Raw genomic sequence first — 12,452 nt, 5'->3', positions numbered from 1 at the left:
TCAAGCAATTCTCCTGCATCAGCCTCCCGAGTAGTTGGGACTATAGGCATGTGGCACCATGTCCAGTTAATTTTTTTTTTTTTCTTGAGACGAAGTCTAGCTCTTGTTCCCCAGGCTGGAGTGCAATGGTGCGATCTCAGCTCACTGCAACCTCCGCCCCCGGGGTTCAAGTGATTCCCCTGTCTCAGCCTCCCAAGTAGCTGGGATTACAGGCATCTGCTACCATGCCTGGCTAATTTTTGTGTTTTTAGTAGAGACAGGGTTTCACCACGTTGGCCAGGCTGGTCTCAAATTCCTGACCTCAGGTGATCCACCCGCCTCGGCCTCCCAAAGTGCTGGCATTACAGGTGTGAGCCACCGTGCCCAGCCTTTTTTTTTTTTCTTTTTTTTTCCTGATACGGAGTCTCCCTCTGTTGCTCAGGCCGGGGGGCAGTGGCGCGATCTTGGCTCACTGCAACCTCCGGCTCCCCAGTTCAAGCGATTCTCCTGCTTCAGCCTCCTGAGTAGCTGGGAATACAGGCAGACGCCACCATGGCTTTTTTTTTTTTTTCCGAGACAGAGTCTTGCTCTGTCACTCAGGCTGGAGTGCAGTGGCGTGATCTCAGCTCACTGCAACCTCCACCTCCCTGGTTTAAGCGATTCTCCTGCCTCAGCCTCCCGAGTAGCTGGGATTACAGATGCATACCACCACACCCAGCTAATTTTTGTATTTTTAATAGAGATGGGGTTTTACCATGTTGGCCAGGCTGGTCTTGAACACCTGACCTCGTGATCTGTCTGCCTGGCCTCCCAAAGTGCTGGGATTACAGGTGGGAGCCACCAGCTCTGGCCTTGCTAATTTTTGTGTTTTTAGTAGAGATGGGGTTTCACCATGTTGGCCAGGTTGGTCTTGAACTCCTGGCCTCAGGTGATCCGTCCACCTCAGCCTCCCAAAGTGACAGATGTACGCCACTGTGCCCAGCCAAATGTTTGTATTTTTTATAGAGACAGGATCTTGCCATGTTGCCCAGGCTGGTCTCAAACACCTGGGTTCAAGCAATTCTCCCACCTGACCTACCAAAGTGTTGGGATTATAGGCGTGAGCCATGGTGCCTGGCCCAGGTCCATTTGATTTAAAAGCCCACACTCCATCCCCACCCCAGCAGCCTCATTGCCCCCAAACCTCACAGGCCAGAAAGGCTGCTGCTGGCCCTACTAGTGACTCCAGAGAGATATGGGGCAGCCTGAGGGCAGCAGGACGGAGTGTTCTCAGGTATCCAATGTGGAATTAAGGCATAAGTAACTGCAAGATGGTCCTTGAGGGACTTGATAAATATTAATCCAAGTGTCTTCACAGCAATCCTGCCAAAAACACCAAGCAGGGATCACCATCGCCACTTTCCAGAAAAGGAAACTGAGGCTGACGGAGGTTCAGCAACTCATCCAGGATTACTAAGTGAGGGGCAGCAGGCTGACTCTAAGACCCGTGCTCCTTTTATGGCCTCTGGGTGTTTGCCACACAAATGGTTTTACCACCAATCCATTCTGTCCCTTCCCCAACCTTGATGTTTTCATCTGGAAAACAAAGGGCTCATAAAAGATGATCTTCCTAGAGCCCTTTGAGCCTCAATATTATGTGGGTCTCATGCAGAAATGGCTTGTAACATAGGCTAGGGGCAAGGAGCAACACTTGCTGCATGTTCCTCAAGTGCCAGACACTTCACAACCACGGTATCTTTTTTGTTTTAGACAGAGTCTTACTCTGTCACCCAGGCTGGAGTGCAGTAGCACGATCTCAGCTCACTGCAACCTCCGGCTCCTGGGTTCAATTGATTCTCCTGCCTCAGCCTTCCTAGTAGCTGGGATTACAGGTGTGAGCCATCACGCCCAGCTAATTGTTTGTATTTTTAGTAGAGACAGGGTTTCACCAACATGGTGAATTTTTTTTTTTTTTGAGACGGAGTCTCTCTCTTGTCAACCAGGCTGGAGGCTGGAGTGCAGTGGCACGATCCCAGCTCATTGCAAGCTCCACCTCCCGGGTTCACACCATTCTCCTGCCTCAGCCTCCTGAGTAGCTGGGACTACAGGCACCTGCCACTGCGCCCGGCTAATTTTTTGTATTTTAGTAGAGACGGGGTTTCACCGTGTTAGCCAGGATGGTCTTGATCTCCTGACCTCGTGATCCACCCACCTTGGCCTCCCAAAGTGCTGGGAGTACAGACATGAACCACCGTGCACGGCCATTTTTGTACTTTTTATAGAAACAGGATCTCACAGTGTTGCCAGGCTGGTCTTGAACTGCTGACCTCAAGTGATCTGCCCACCTCAGCCTCCCAAAGTGCTGCAATTACAGGTGTGAGCCACCATACCCGACCAACCACGGCATCTTTAGTCCTCAACAACCCTATGAGATACTTCCTGTCTGATTACTCCCATTTTACAGATGAGGAACCCGAGGTTTAGAGTCCTGAGGTCACCCCACCTAGAAATTCAGAGTTAGATTTGTTAGTGCCAGGCAAACTCTAGACTCTTCCCACGGTGTCAGCTTTCTTCCTAATTATTGGGCAGTCTGGGTGGGAAGCTTATGCCACTCCTCTTTCCCAGCTGTCCAAAAGCCCCACTGCTCTGTGCTGTAACATCTCATGGCAGGCTCTAACAGAACTTTGCAGCTTCATTCCTGGGCTGCAGGGCAGGAGGGATGCTTGCTTCCTTTTCACAGGTTGGGGGAAGGGGAACAGGTGGCCTCACTTCTGTGGTAAATATTCCTTGACCATACACAATCCTGAGCCCTCTGAGGGTGGGAGTCTGGGGAAACAGAGAAAAATGAGATCAGGGTCTAGCGAGAGACAGACAAGCACCAAGTCATAACTGTGCTTGGTGATATATGCAGATGGGGGAAGTACAGGGCTGTGGGGACCAAGGAGCGAGGGGCTGCCCAGGGCCAGTCAGGGAGGCCAATCCCTAGCTCAGCCCCGAGCAGGGACCAAACAAGAGCCCAGGCTGAGAACACATGGCCCAGCCAGACTCCCACTCCCAGGAGGCCACCAGTTGGGTGCAAAGTGCATGGCGCATTGGCAGACCTGGGTCCCAGATCTGGTTATGCCATGGCACAGCAGGGAGGGTGACCTTGGACAACTCCCATTCCCTCTCGGGCGTCCGTTTCCCCACCTGTACAGTTTGAGGTGGGGGAACAAAGGGTCTGTGCAGCCATGGCCCCTAGGGATCCCCCACTGCTCCCCTGCCATCATCTCTTTCCCACAGAACTTCCCGACGCAGGAGCTGACTCTACCAGAAGCCTCCAATGGGTGTTAAATCATAAGCTACGCCTGGGAATGGGCCACTCCTCCTGTCTTCTGCCCTCTCCCAGTCTCCAGAGCCCAGTACCTGCCCTTCTCACCATCTTTCATCAGGTCCCCATCACAGCCCGGTCCCAACCAGGACCAAGACCCTACCCATCCCTTTCTAGCCTCCCCCATTCTTTGCCCAGACCCTTCCCTAGGCCTTGATCCTGCCCCGCCTCTAACCCCCAGATTTCAAGCGAGGAGTCTCTGCCCCTCCCCCCCCGGCCCAGTCCCTGGCTCCCGCCTGTGCACCCCACCCTGCGCGATTCTGTCCCTGTCTGGCCCGGCTCTCACCGCGCCGCAGCTGCAGCCGTAACGTCCCCAGCGCGGGGCCCCGGGCCCCCCAGCAGCCGCCGCGCCGCCACAGAGATGCTGCATAGCCGCGGAGCCATGTTGGAGCCGCGAAGGTTGCAGGAAGGCCCCGCCCCCAAGCCTGGGTGAAGGAGGCGGGGCGCGAATAAACTCCACCCCTCCGACTCGCCCGCCCCCTCCACTCACCCGGCCAGGTGGGCGTTGCCCGTGGGCGTCTCCAACTCCGCAGGTGCTTGACGGAAGTCAGGGTTCTAATCCTCTGCGCGCTCTGCGACCTTGGCAAGCCCTTTGTCCACTCTGGGCCTCAGGATCCACCTAGGTAAAATGGGAGCGTGGAACAATAATACCAAGGGTTCTTAACACGGCTGTCCGGGATGTGCAGCAGAGGGTCAGTGTAACCTCCCCATGGGTTCATTTTGCCCGTTTCATTTTTCCCAGACAGAGCGATTTATCAAGACAGGGTAATTGCAATAAGAGTTTAATTCATAAAGAGAAAAAAAAGAAAAGAAAAAAAAAAGGAAAAAAAAAAGAGTTTAATTCATGCAGAGCCGACTGAATGGGAGACCGGAGTTTTATTATTATTCGGAGACTGGGTTTTATTAAGGATAATTTGGTGGGTAGGGGCCAGAAAGTGGAGAATGTTGATTGGTCAGGTCGGAGATGCCATCATAGGGAGTGGAAGCTGTCCTCTTGTGCTAAGTGGATCTCTGGGTGGGGGCCACAAGACCAGATGATCCGGTTTCTTAATCTGTGTGTCGCCTGCAGATCCATTGAGTGCAGGATCGGAAAAATATCTTGAGCACCAATCTTCGGTTTTTTTTTTTTTTTTTTTGAGGCGGAGTCTCGCTCTGTCACCCAGGCTGGAGTGCAGTGGCCGGATCTCAGCTCACTGCAAGCTCCGCCTCCCGGGTTTACGCCATTCTCCTGCCTCAGCCTCCCGAGTAGCTGGGACTACAGGCGCCCGCCACCTCGCCCGGCTAGATTTTTGTATTTTTTTTTTGGTAGAGACGGGGTTTCACTGTGTTAGCCAGGATGGTCTCGATCTCCTGACCTCGTGATCCGCCCGTCTCGGCCTCCCAAAGTGCTGGGATTACAGGCTTGAGCCACCGCGCCCGGCCCAATCTTCGGTTTTACAGTAGTGATGTTATCCCTAGGAGCAATTGGGGAGGTTTAGAATCTGTGGCCACTACCTGCATGACTTCTGAACCGCAATTTCTAATCTCGTGGCTAATTTGTTAGTCTTACAAAGGCAGTCTGGTCCCCAGGCAAGAAAGGGGTTTATTTTGGGAGAGCGCTATTATCTTTGTTTCAAAGTTAAACTATAAAAACTATAAATTTGCGGCCGGGCATGGTGGCTCATGCCTGTAATCCCAGCACTTTGGGAGGCTGAGGCCGGTGGGTCAGGAGTTTAGGTCAGGAGTTCAAGACCAGCCTGGCCAACAGGGTGAAACGTCGTCTCTACTAAAAATACAAAAACAGCCAGGCATGGTGGCGGGCACCTGTAATCCAGTTACTCAGGAGGCTGAGGCAGGAGAATCTCTTGAACCCTGGAGGCAGAGGTTGCAGTGAGCCGAGATTGCACCACTGCACTCCAGCCTGGGCAACAAGAGCGAAACTCTGTCTCAAAAAACAAACATATAAACAAACAAAAAGACTGTAAATTTGGCCTTTGCCCAGGAATGAACAAGGACAATTTGGGGGTTAAAAGCAAAATGAAGTCAGTTAGGTCAGATCACTTTCACTGTCATAATTTTCTCACTGTTAAAATTTCTGCAAAGGGGGTTGCATCAGTAAGCCCCCTGAAACTGTATACAACATTATGTGCTCCTGTGTGATGCATTCTCTGGGGAAGGGCATTCACAGGCCAGGTTTATCACCATCAAAGAAACAAACTTCCTTACAAGTGAAGACGGGGACAAGACTGTCAGCTGCAGACACTTTATCTCCACCATCTCCTTTCCCCTTTTCATCCCCCTTTGACTTCTCTGCCTGAAAATCCTGGGGCCTCTTTCTGCCCTGTCCAGCTCTTTTACCCGCCCTCTGAACTAATCCCTTCTCAGTCCATAATCCCCCAGATCACAGACATTGGCGGGGGGGAGAGCTTGCAGACCCCACAGGGGGCAGGGGTTTTATCCACTTCCAAAGGGGCAGAGACAGCTCCCCAAAAGAATGTCCACCCACTGACTAGTGGTTGCCCTGGTGTGCTTGGCATGCGGGAATGGAGGGCAGGCCATGATTACACCACTGCACTCTAGTCTGGGCAACAGAGCAAGACCCAGTCTCTATAAAAAAAAAATAATAATTATAAGATTAGGACCAGGTGTGGTGGCTTATGCCTGTAATCACAGCACTTTGGGAGGCCAAGGCAGGAGGATCTATGAAAATTCAAAAAATTAGCTGAGCATGGTAGCACGTGCCTGTAGTCCTAGCTACTCAGGAGGATGAGGCAGGAGGTCCAGGCTGTAGTGAGTTATGAGTTTTTTAAATAAATAAACCAGGCTGGGCGTGGTGGCTTACGCCAGTAAACCCAGCACTTTGGGAGGCCAAGGCAGGTGGATCACCTGAGGTCAGGAGTTCGAGACCAGCCTGGCCAACATGGTGAAACCCTGTCTCTACTAAAAATACAAAAAGTAGGCCGGGCGCAGTGGCTCATGCCTGTAATCCCAGCACTTTGGGAGGCCGAGGCAGGGGGATCATCTGAGGCCAGGGGTTCGAGACCAGCCTGATCAATATGATGAAACCCCATCTCTACTAAAAATACAAAAATTAGCCGGGGGGTGGTGGCATGTGCCTGTAATCCCAGCTACTCAGGAGTCTGAGTCAGGAGAATCACTTGAACCCAGGAGGCAGAGGTTGTAGTGAGCCAAGATCGTGCCATTGCACTCCAGCCTGTGCAACAAAAGCAAAACTCCATCTCAAAAAAACAAACAAATAAATAAAATAAAAAATAAAAATACAAAAATTAGCTGGGCATGGTGGCACACACCTGTAATCCCAGCTACTTCGGAGACCGAGGCAGGAACGTGGCTTAAACCTGGGAGGCAGAGGTTGTAGTGAGCTGAGATCGTGCCACTGCACTCCAGCCTGGGTGACAGAGAGAGACTCTGTCTCAAAAAAAAAAAAATCAAAGTCAGTATGATCTTAGCAGAGTTCCCAGTCAAAGCCACCCAGGAGAAACCTAGGCGGGTTGATGGAGGCACAGTAAATGGTGTCATGTGGTGGGAACAGCTCTTCCCTTAGGAACCCAGTGTGGCAGACTGACTGTGGAATGGTGGAAGCGACCACCTCTGCCAGCCTGACCTTGGACCTGAGCTTCAAAGGATGAGTAGGAGTCTGCCAGGAGAGAGGGAAGGACCAGGGGAAACTCAGAGGAAGCAACGTGTACACAGTATGTGAAGGGGCTGCCAGAGGCCGGGCGCAGTGGCTCACGCCTGTAATCCTAGCACTTTGGGAGGCAGGTGGATCACTTGAAGCCAAGAGTTTGAGACCAGTCTGGCTAACATGGCAAAACCTGATCTCTACCAAAAATACAAAAAATTAGCCAGGCATGGTAGCACACACCTGTGGTCCCAGTTACTCTGGAGGCTGAAGTATGAGAATTGCTTGAACCTAGGAGGCAGAGGTTGCAGTGAGTGGAGATTGTGCCACTGTACTCCAGCCTGGGCAACAGCAAGACTCTGTCTCAAAAAAAAAAAAAATGAAGGGGATGTGGTGAGGGCTCTTCCAGGAAGAAAGCACAGTTGAATATAACAAACAGGTGGCGATTATGTGGTGGCAGCCTTTCATTCAGTACAAGGAATAATTTTCTTTTTTCTTTTTTTTTTTCTTTTTTTGAGACAGGGTCTCACTCTGTTGCCCAGGCTGCAGTGCAGTGGCGTGATCTCAGCTCACTGCAACCTCCACTTTCTAGGCTCAAGCAATTCTCCTGCCTCAGCCTCCCGAGTAGCTGGGATTACAGGCTTGCATTACCACACCCACCTAATTTTTGTATTTTTAGTAGAGATGGGGTTTCACCATATTGGCCAGGCCAGTCTTGAACTCCTGACCTCAAATGATCCACCTGCCTCAGCTTCCCAAAGTGCTGGGATTAAAGGCATGAGCCACTGTGCCTAGCTGGAATAATTTTCTAACAATGGAATGGGCTGCCTTGGTGACATGTCATTGAATTGTGTCAACAGAGGCCGAGTAGCAGCACGTTGGCTATGTGGTAGAGGGCATTTGGCAGTAAGGCCACAGCAAGCTGGACCCATGGACAGGGAGGAGCTGACCTTGCTGGTTTAGGGGAAGAGGCTTTCACCAAAGCCTCCGCATTCCTGGCTGCCTCACACTCCCTCCCAGGTGAGGAGAATGAGGGAAGAGTGACCTGCAGCCTCCTCCTGTGGGTCTTAGCATTTCCAAAAAGGGTTTTCCATCTCTCTCCAGCCAAATAGGGCAGGAAAAAGGGTGGTGCTGAGAGCATGCCTCCACCCCTGCCTGGGAGAGATGGGATACGGGCCTCCCTCCTCGTCCTGTATGAACCACAGTGTGGACACTGACTAGAAGGGCAACCTCAAGACCCTCATCCCACCCCAGCTACGGCGACCACATATCCCAGTTTATCCTGGACTTTCTCAGTTTTAGCACTGAAAGTCCTCCATCCCAGAAAACCCCTCAGTTCTGGACAAGCCAGAACCTTTGGTCACCCCAATTACGGCCCTAGTTCTCTCCCCAGGACATATACCCACTCCATCTCAGAATCTTTTCCTTGCTTAACTAAATCTATTTACCCTTCTTGAAAGGGATCAGGGGTCTGGGTGGGTAGCTCATTCCTGTAATCCCAGCACTTTGGGAGGCCGAGGTGGGTGGATCACCTGAGGTCAGGAGTTCAAGACCAGCCTGGCCAACATGGTGAAACCTCATCTCTACCAAAAATACAAAAATCAGCCGGGCGTGGTGGTGGGTACCTGTGGTCCCAGCTACTTGGGAGGCTGAGGCAGGAGAATTGCTTGAACCTAGGAAGTGGAGGTTGCAGTGAGCTGAGCTCATGCCACCGCACTCCAGCCTGGACAACAGAATGAGACTCCATGTCAAAAAAAAAAAAAAGGCGGGGGGGGGGGGGGGAAAAAGAAAGGGAAGGAAAAGGAAAAGGAAAGGAAGAAAGAGAGCAGGGATGGGGTCCAAGCTCGGTGGCCCACACATGTAATCACAGCACACTGGGAGGCCCAGGCAGGAGGATTACTTGAGGCCAGGATTTCTTTTCTTTTCTTTTTTTTTTTTTTTGAGATGGAGTCTCGCTCTGTCACCCAGGCTGGAGTGCAGTGGCACGATCTCTGCTCACTGCAAGCTCTGCCTCTGGAGTTCACCCCATTCTCCTGCCTCAGCCTCTTGCATAGCTGGGACTACAGGTGCCTGCCACCATGCCCGGCTAATTTTTTGTATTTTTTTTAGTAGAGACGGGGTTTCACCATGTTAGCCAGGATGGTCTCGATCTTCTGACCTCGTGATCTGCCCGCCTCGGCCTCCCAAAGTGCTGAGATTACAGGGGTGAGCCACTGCGCCCAGAGGCCAGGATTTCAAGACCAACCTGGGCAACATAGTGAGACCCTTGTCTCTCTACTAAAAATTTTAAAATGAACTGGGCATGGTAGTGTGTGCCTCTAGTCCCAGCTATTCAGAGGCTGAGGTGGGAGGACTGTTTGAGCCCAGGAGTTGGAGGCTGTAGTGAGATATGGTCGTGCCACTGCACTCCAGCCTGGACAACAGAACAAGACCTTCACTCTAAAAGAAAAGGGGTGGGCCAGGCACGGTGGCTCATGCCTGTAATTCTAGTACTTTGGGAGGCCAAGGCGGGCGGATCACCTGAGGTCGGGAGTTCAAGACCAGCCTGATCAACGTGGAGAAACCCCGTCTCTACTAAAAATACAAAATTAGCCAGGCATGGTGGCATGTGCCTATAGTCCCAGCTACTCAAGAGGCTGAGGCAGAAGAATCACTTGAACCTGGGAAGCAGAGGTTGTGGTGAGCCAAGATCGTGCCATTGCACTCTAGCCTGGGCAACAAGAGCAAAACTCCATCTCAAAAAAAAAAAAAAAAAAGAAAAGAAAAAAGAAAAAAGGGAGTGGAGGTAGAACTGGGCTCTCTTTGTGGCACTCAGTGACATACAATGCTGGTTAACTGAGCACCTGATGGGAACTGTCCTCACCCCACGGACCATTCATTCTGTATAGCACACCAGTTGCTGCATTCTAGTCAGCAAACCAGTTAGGATAAAATTCCACCAATGGGCTGGGTGCAATAACTCATGCCTGTAATCCCACTTTGGGAGGCCGAGGTGGGCAGATAGCTTTGAGCTCAGGAGTTCAAGACCAACCTGGGCAATATGACAAAACCCCATCTCTACAAAAAATGCAAAAATTCACTGGGTGTGGTGGTGTACACCTGTAGTCCCAGCAATTCAGTAGGCTGAGGTGGGAGAATGGCTTGAACCCAGGAGGCGGACGTTGCAGTAAGCCAATATCGCATCACTGTACTCCAGCCTGGGTGACAGAGCCAGACCCTGTCACAAAAAAAAAAAAAAAAATCCACCAATAAAAAAGTGGCTGCGCACAGTAACTCACACCTATAATCCCAGCACTTTGGGAAGCTGAGGCAGGAGGATCACTTGAGGCCAGAGTTCAAGACCAGCCTGGGTAACATAGGAAGACCCTATCTCTACAAAAATAATTTTAAAATATTAGCTGGGCATGGTGGTGTATGCCTGTAGTCCCAGCTACTCGGGAGGCTGAGGCTAGAGTATCGCCTAAGCCCAAGAAGTCAAGGCTTCAGTGAGCCATGATCATGCCACTGTCCTCTGTCCTAGGACCTCTCTCTCTCTGAAGTTCCTTTCTGCCCACCACTATGTCTGTGACATCTTTTTCTCCTGAACATGTCTCCCACCCACCCCTCCTCTCCCTGCAGAGAGCTGACCCCTCATCTCCTGCCCTCCTCCCTTCCCAAAGCTGCCTTCCTGGAATCCACCTTCATAACTCTTTGCCAAGGTCTGTTATCCAATCTGCGAAGTGAAATGAGAGGAGCCAGGGACAAAGACAGATGGGCAGAGTCAGGCAGAGAGGAACAGGCAGGTTCATAAGTGTAAAATATCGACAAACCTGCCATCATCCATTCCCTGGGACAAATAGATCATCACCAAATGGGCTGCAGACGAGCAAAGAGACAAATTACCCAGCTGTGGCAGTGTCACCTGCTCCTTATTGATGGGCTTTTATGCTCAGACCCAACTGCTCTCTGAGAACTGTATCCTTCAGCTCCTATAGGACCCCAAACAGGAGGGAAAGGGACAAGAACGCTTTTATGTCTCACCTGGGGCAAGAGCCACAGACCTAAATCCCAGGCTTTCTGGACTATGCATCATATGCAGATATATGAATCATGTGCCTTTGACAGAGTGCCACATAAAAACATTAACAGGCCAGGCGAGGTGGCTCACGCCTATAATCCTGGCACTTTGGGAGGCCGAGGCAGGAGGATCACTTGAGGTCAGGAGTTCGAGACCAGCCTGACTAACATGGTGAAACTCCATCTCTACTAAAAATACAAAAATTAGCTGGGTGTGGTGGTGCACTCCTGTAATCCCAGCTACTCGGGAGGCTGAGGCAGGAGAATCGCTTGAACCCGGGAGGCGGAGGTTGCAGTGAGCCGAGATCGCGCCACTGTACTCCAGCCTGGGCAACAGAGCGAGACTCCGGCTCAAAAAGTGCTACTCCGCGTATAGATTATAAATAATACAAATACTAGGGGAAAAAAATTAACTTGTTAAGTATAGAACAATTTCAAAGCTGGTGGAGTGGATTATAAACTGTTTATGCTATTGCCACAAGGTGGCGCCACTTTAGCAAGGAAGTAAATGCCCACATCCTGTCATTACTGAGCAAATCACACGGTTGTTGACTTGCTTGGGACACTAGCAATTGCTTTTTGTGCTATTATTTGGCCACGCACTGTTATTATAAACATCTTTAAAAGGCTATAACAAGACCGGGTGCAGTGGCTCATGCCTGTAATCCCAGCACTTTGGGAGGTCGAGAGAGGCGGATCACGAAGTCAGGAGTTTGAGAATGGCCTGGCCAACATGGTGAAACCCGATCTCTACTAAAAGTACAAAAATTAGCCGGGTGTGGTGGCACATGCCTGTAATCCTAGCTACTCAGGAGGCTGAGGCAGGATAATTGCTTGAACCCAGGAGACGGAGGTTGCAGAGAGCTGAGATTGCGCCACTGCACTCCAGCCTGGGTGACAGAACAAGACTCTATCTCAGAAAAAACAAAAACAAACCAACAAGAAAAAGGCTATAATAACATCATTCAAGCATTCCTGAAGGAGAGGGGCTAGTGCTGAAAAGTATGTCCTCAAATCAACACCTTTGGAGTGGATATTGGACATGATGAGATACTGTGAAGAAGACCAAACCACCTCCATGATAGGTGGTGCTGTTAATTTAGTAGACTGCCCGCAGGTACAGATAATGCTGCAAAGACACAAAGCAGGATCAAAAGCAAAAATGTGGTCAGATGGTTGTGCAAATTTATGAGTTATGTGAGTGCATTTCATCTCCTACTCGTATTCTTGGAACACAAAGTTTTGAATCATGTTAAGTTTACAGCAGGCATCCTTCTTGTAAAATATGACATTTAAACTAGGGAGGTTGGCCGGGCGTGGTGGCTCACGCTTGTGATCCCAGCACTTTGGAAGGCCATGGCGGGCGAATCACCAGAGGTTAGGAGTTTGAGACCAGCCTGGACAACATGGTGAAACCCGGTCTCTACTAAAAATACAAATATTGGC

General features: G+C 50.8%; 2 protein-coding genes across 2 annotated transcripts in view; both read right to left on the bottom strand.

Moving 5' to 3' along the window:
- Positions 1-1,026: 1,026 nt before the first annotated feature.
- Positions 1,027-3,777, bottom strand: LOC108517569 (protein NipSnap homolog 1-like). Its single transcript, XM_017855572.1, has 2 exons — positions 3,615-3,777; positions 1,027-1,341 (listed from the first exon to the last, which is right to left on the bottom strand). Exons 1-2 carry the CDS (start codon positions 3,710-3,712, stop codon positions 1,164-1,166), a joined length of 276 nt encoding a protein of 91 aa, XP_017711061.1. The 5' UTR covers positions 3,713-3,777; the 3' UTR covers positions 1,027-1,163.
- A 41-nt stretch (positions 3,778-3,818) lies between these two features.
- The window catches only part of LOC108517567 (transmembrane protease serine 13-like), a 20,623-nt gene continuing 11,989 nt past the window's right edge, over positions 3,819-12,452 (bottom strand). Inside the window, exon 2 of the mRNA XM_017855570.1 lies at positions 3,819-3,947. Within this exon, the coding sequence (XP_017711059.1) occupies positions 3,876-3,947 (72 nt within the window). The 3' untranslated portion in view covers positions 3,819-3,875. The remainder of the gene's footprint in view (positions 3,948-12,452) is intronic.

This window comes from Rhinopithecus bieti, unplaced genomic scaffold (genome assembly GCF_001698545.2).
Source record: "Rhinopithecus bieti isolate Rb0 unplaced genomic scaffold, ASM169854v2 scaffold_36959, whole genome shotgun sequence".
Taxonomy (NCBI): Eukaryota; Metazoa; Chordata; class Mammalia; order Primates; family Cercopithecidae; genus Rhinopithecus; species Rhinopithecus bieti.
Note: the sequence above shows the minus strand (reverse complement) of the source record. Positions and strands in the feature narration are given on the sequence as shown.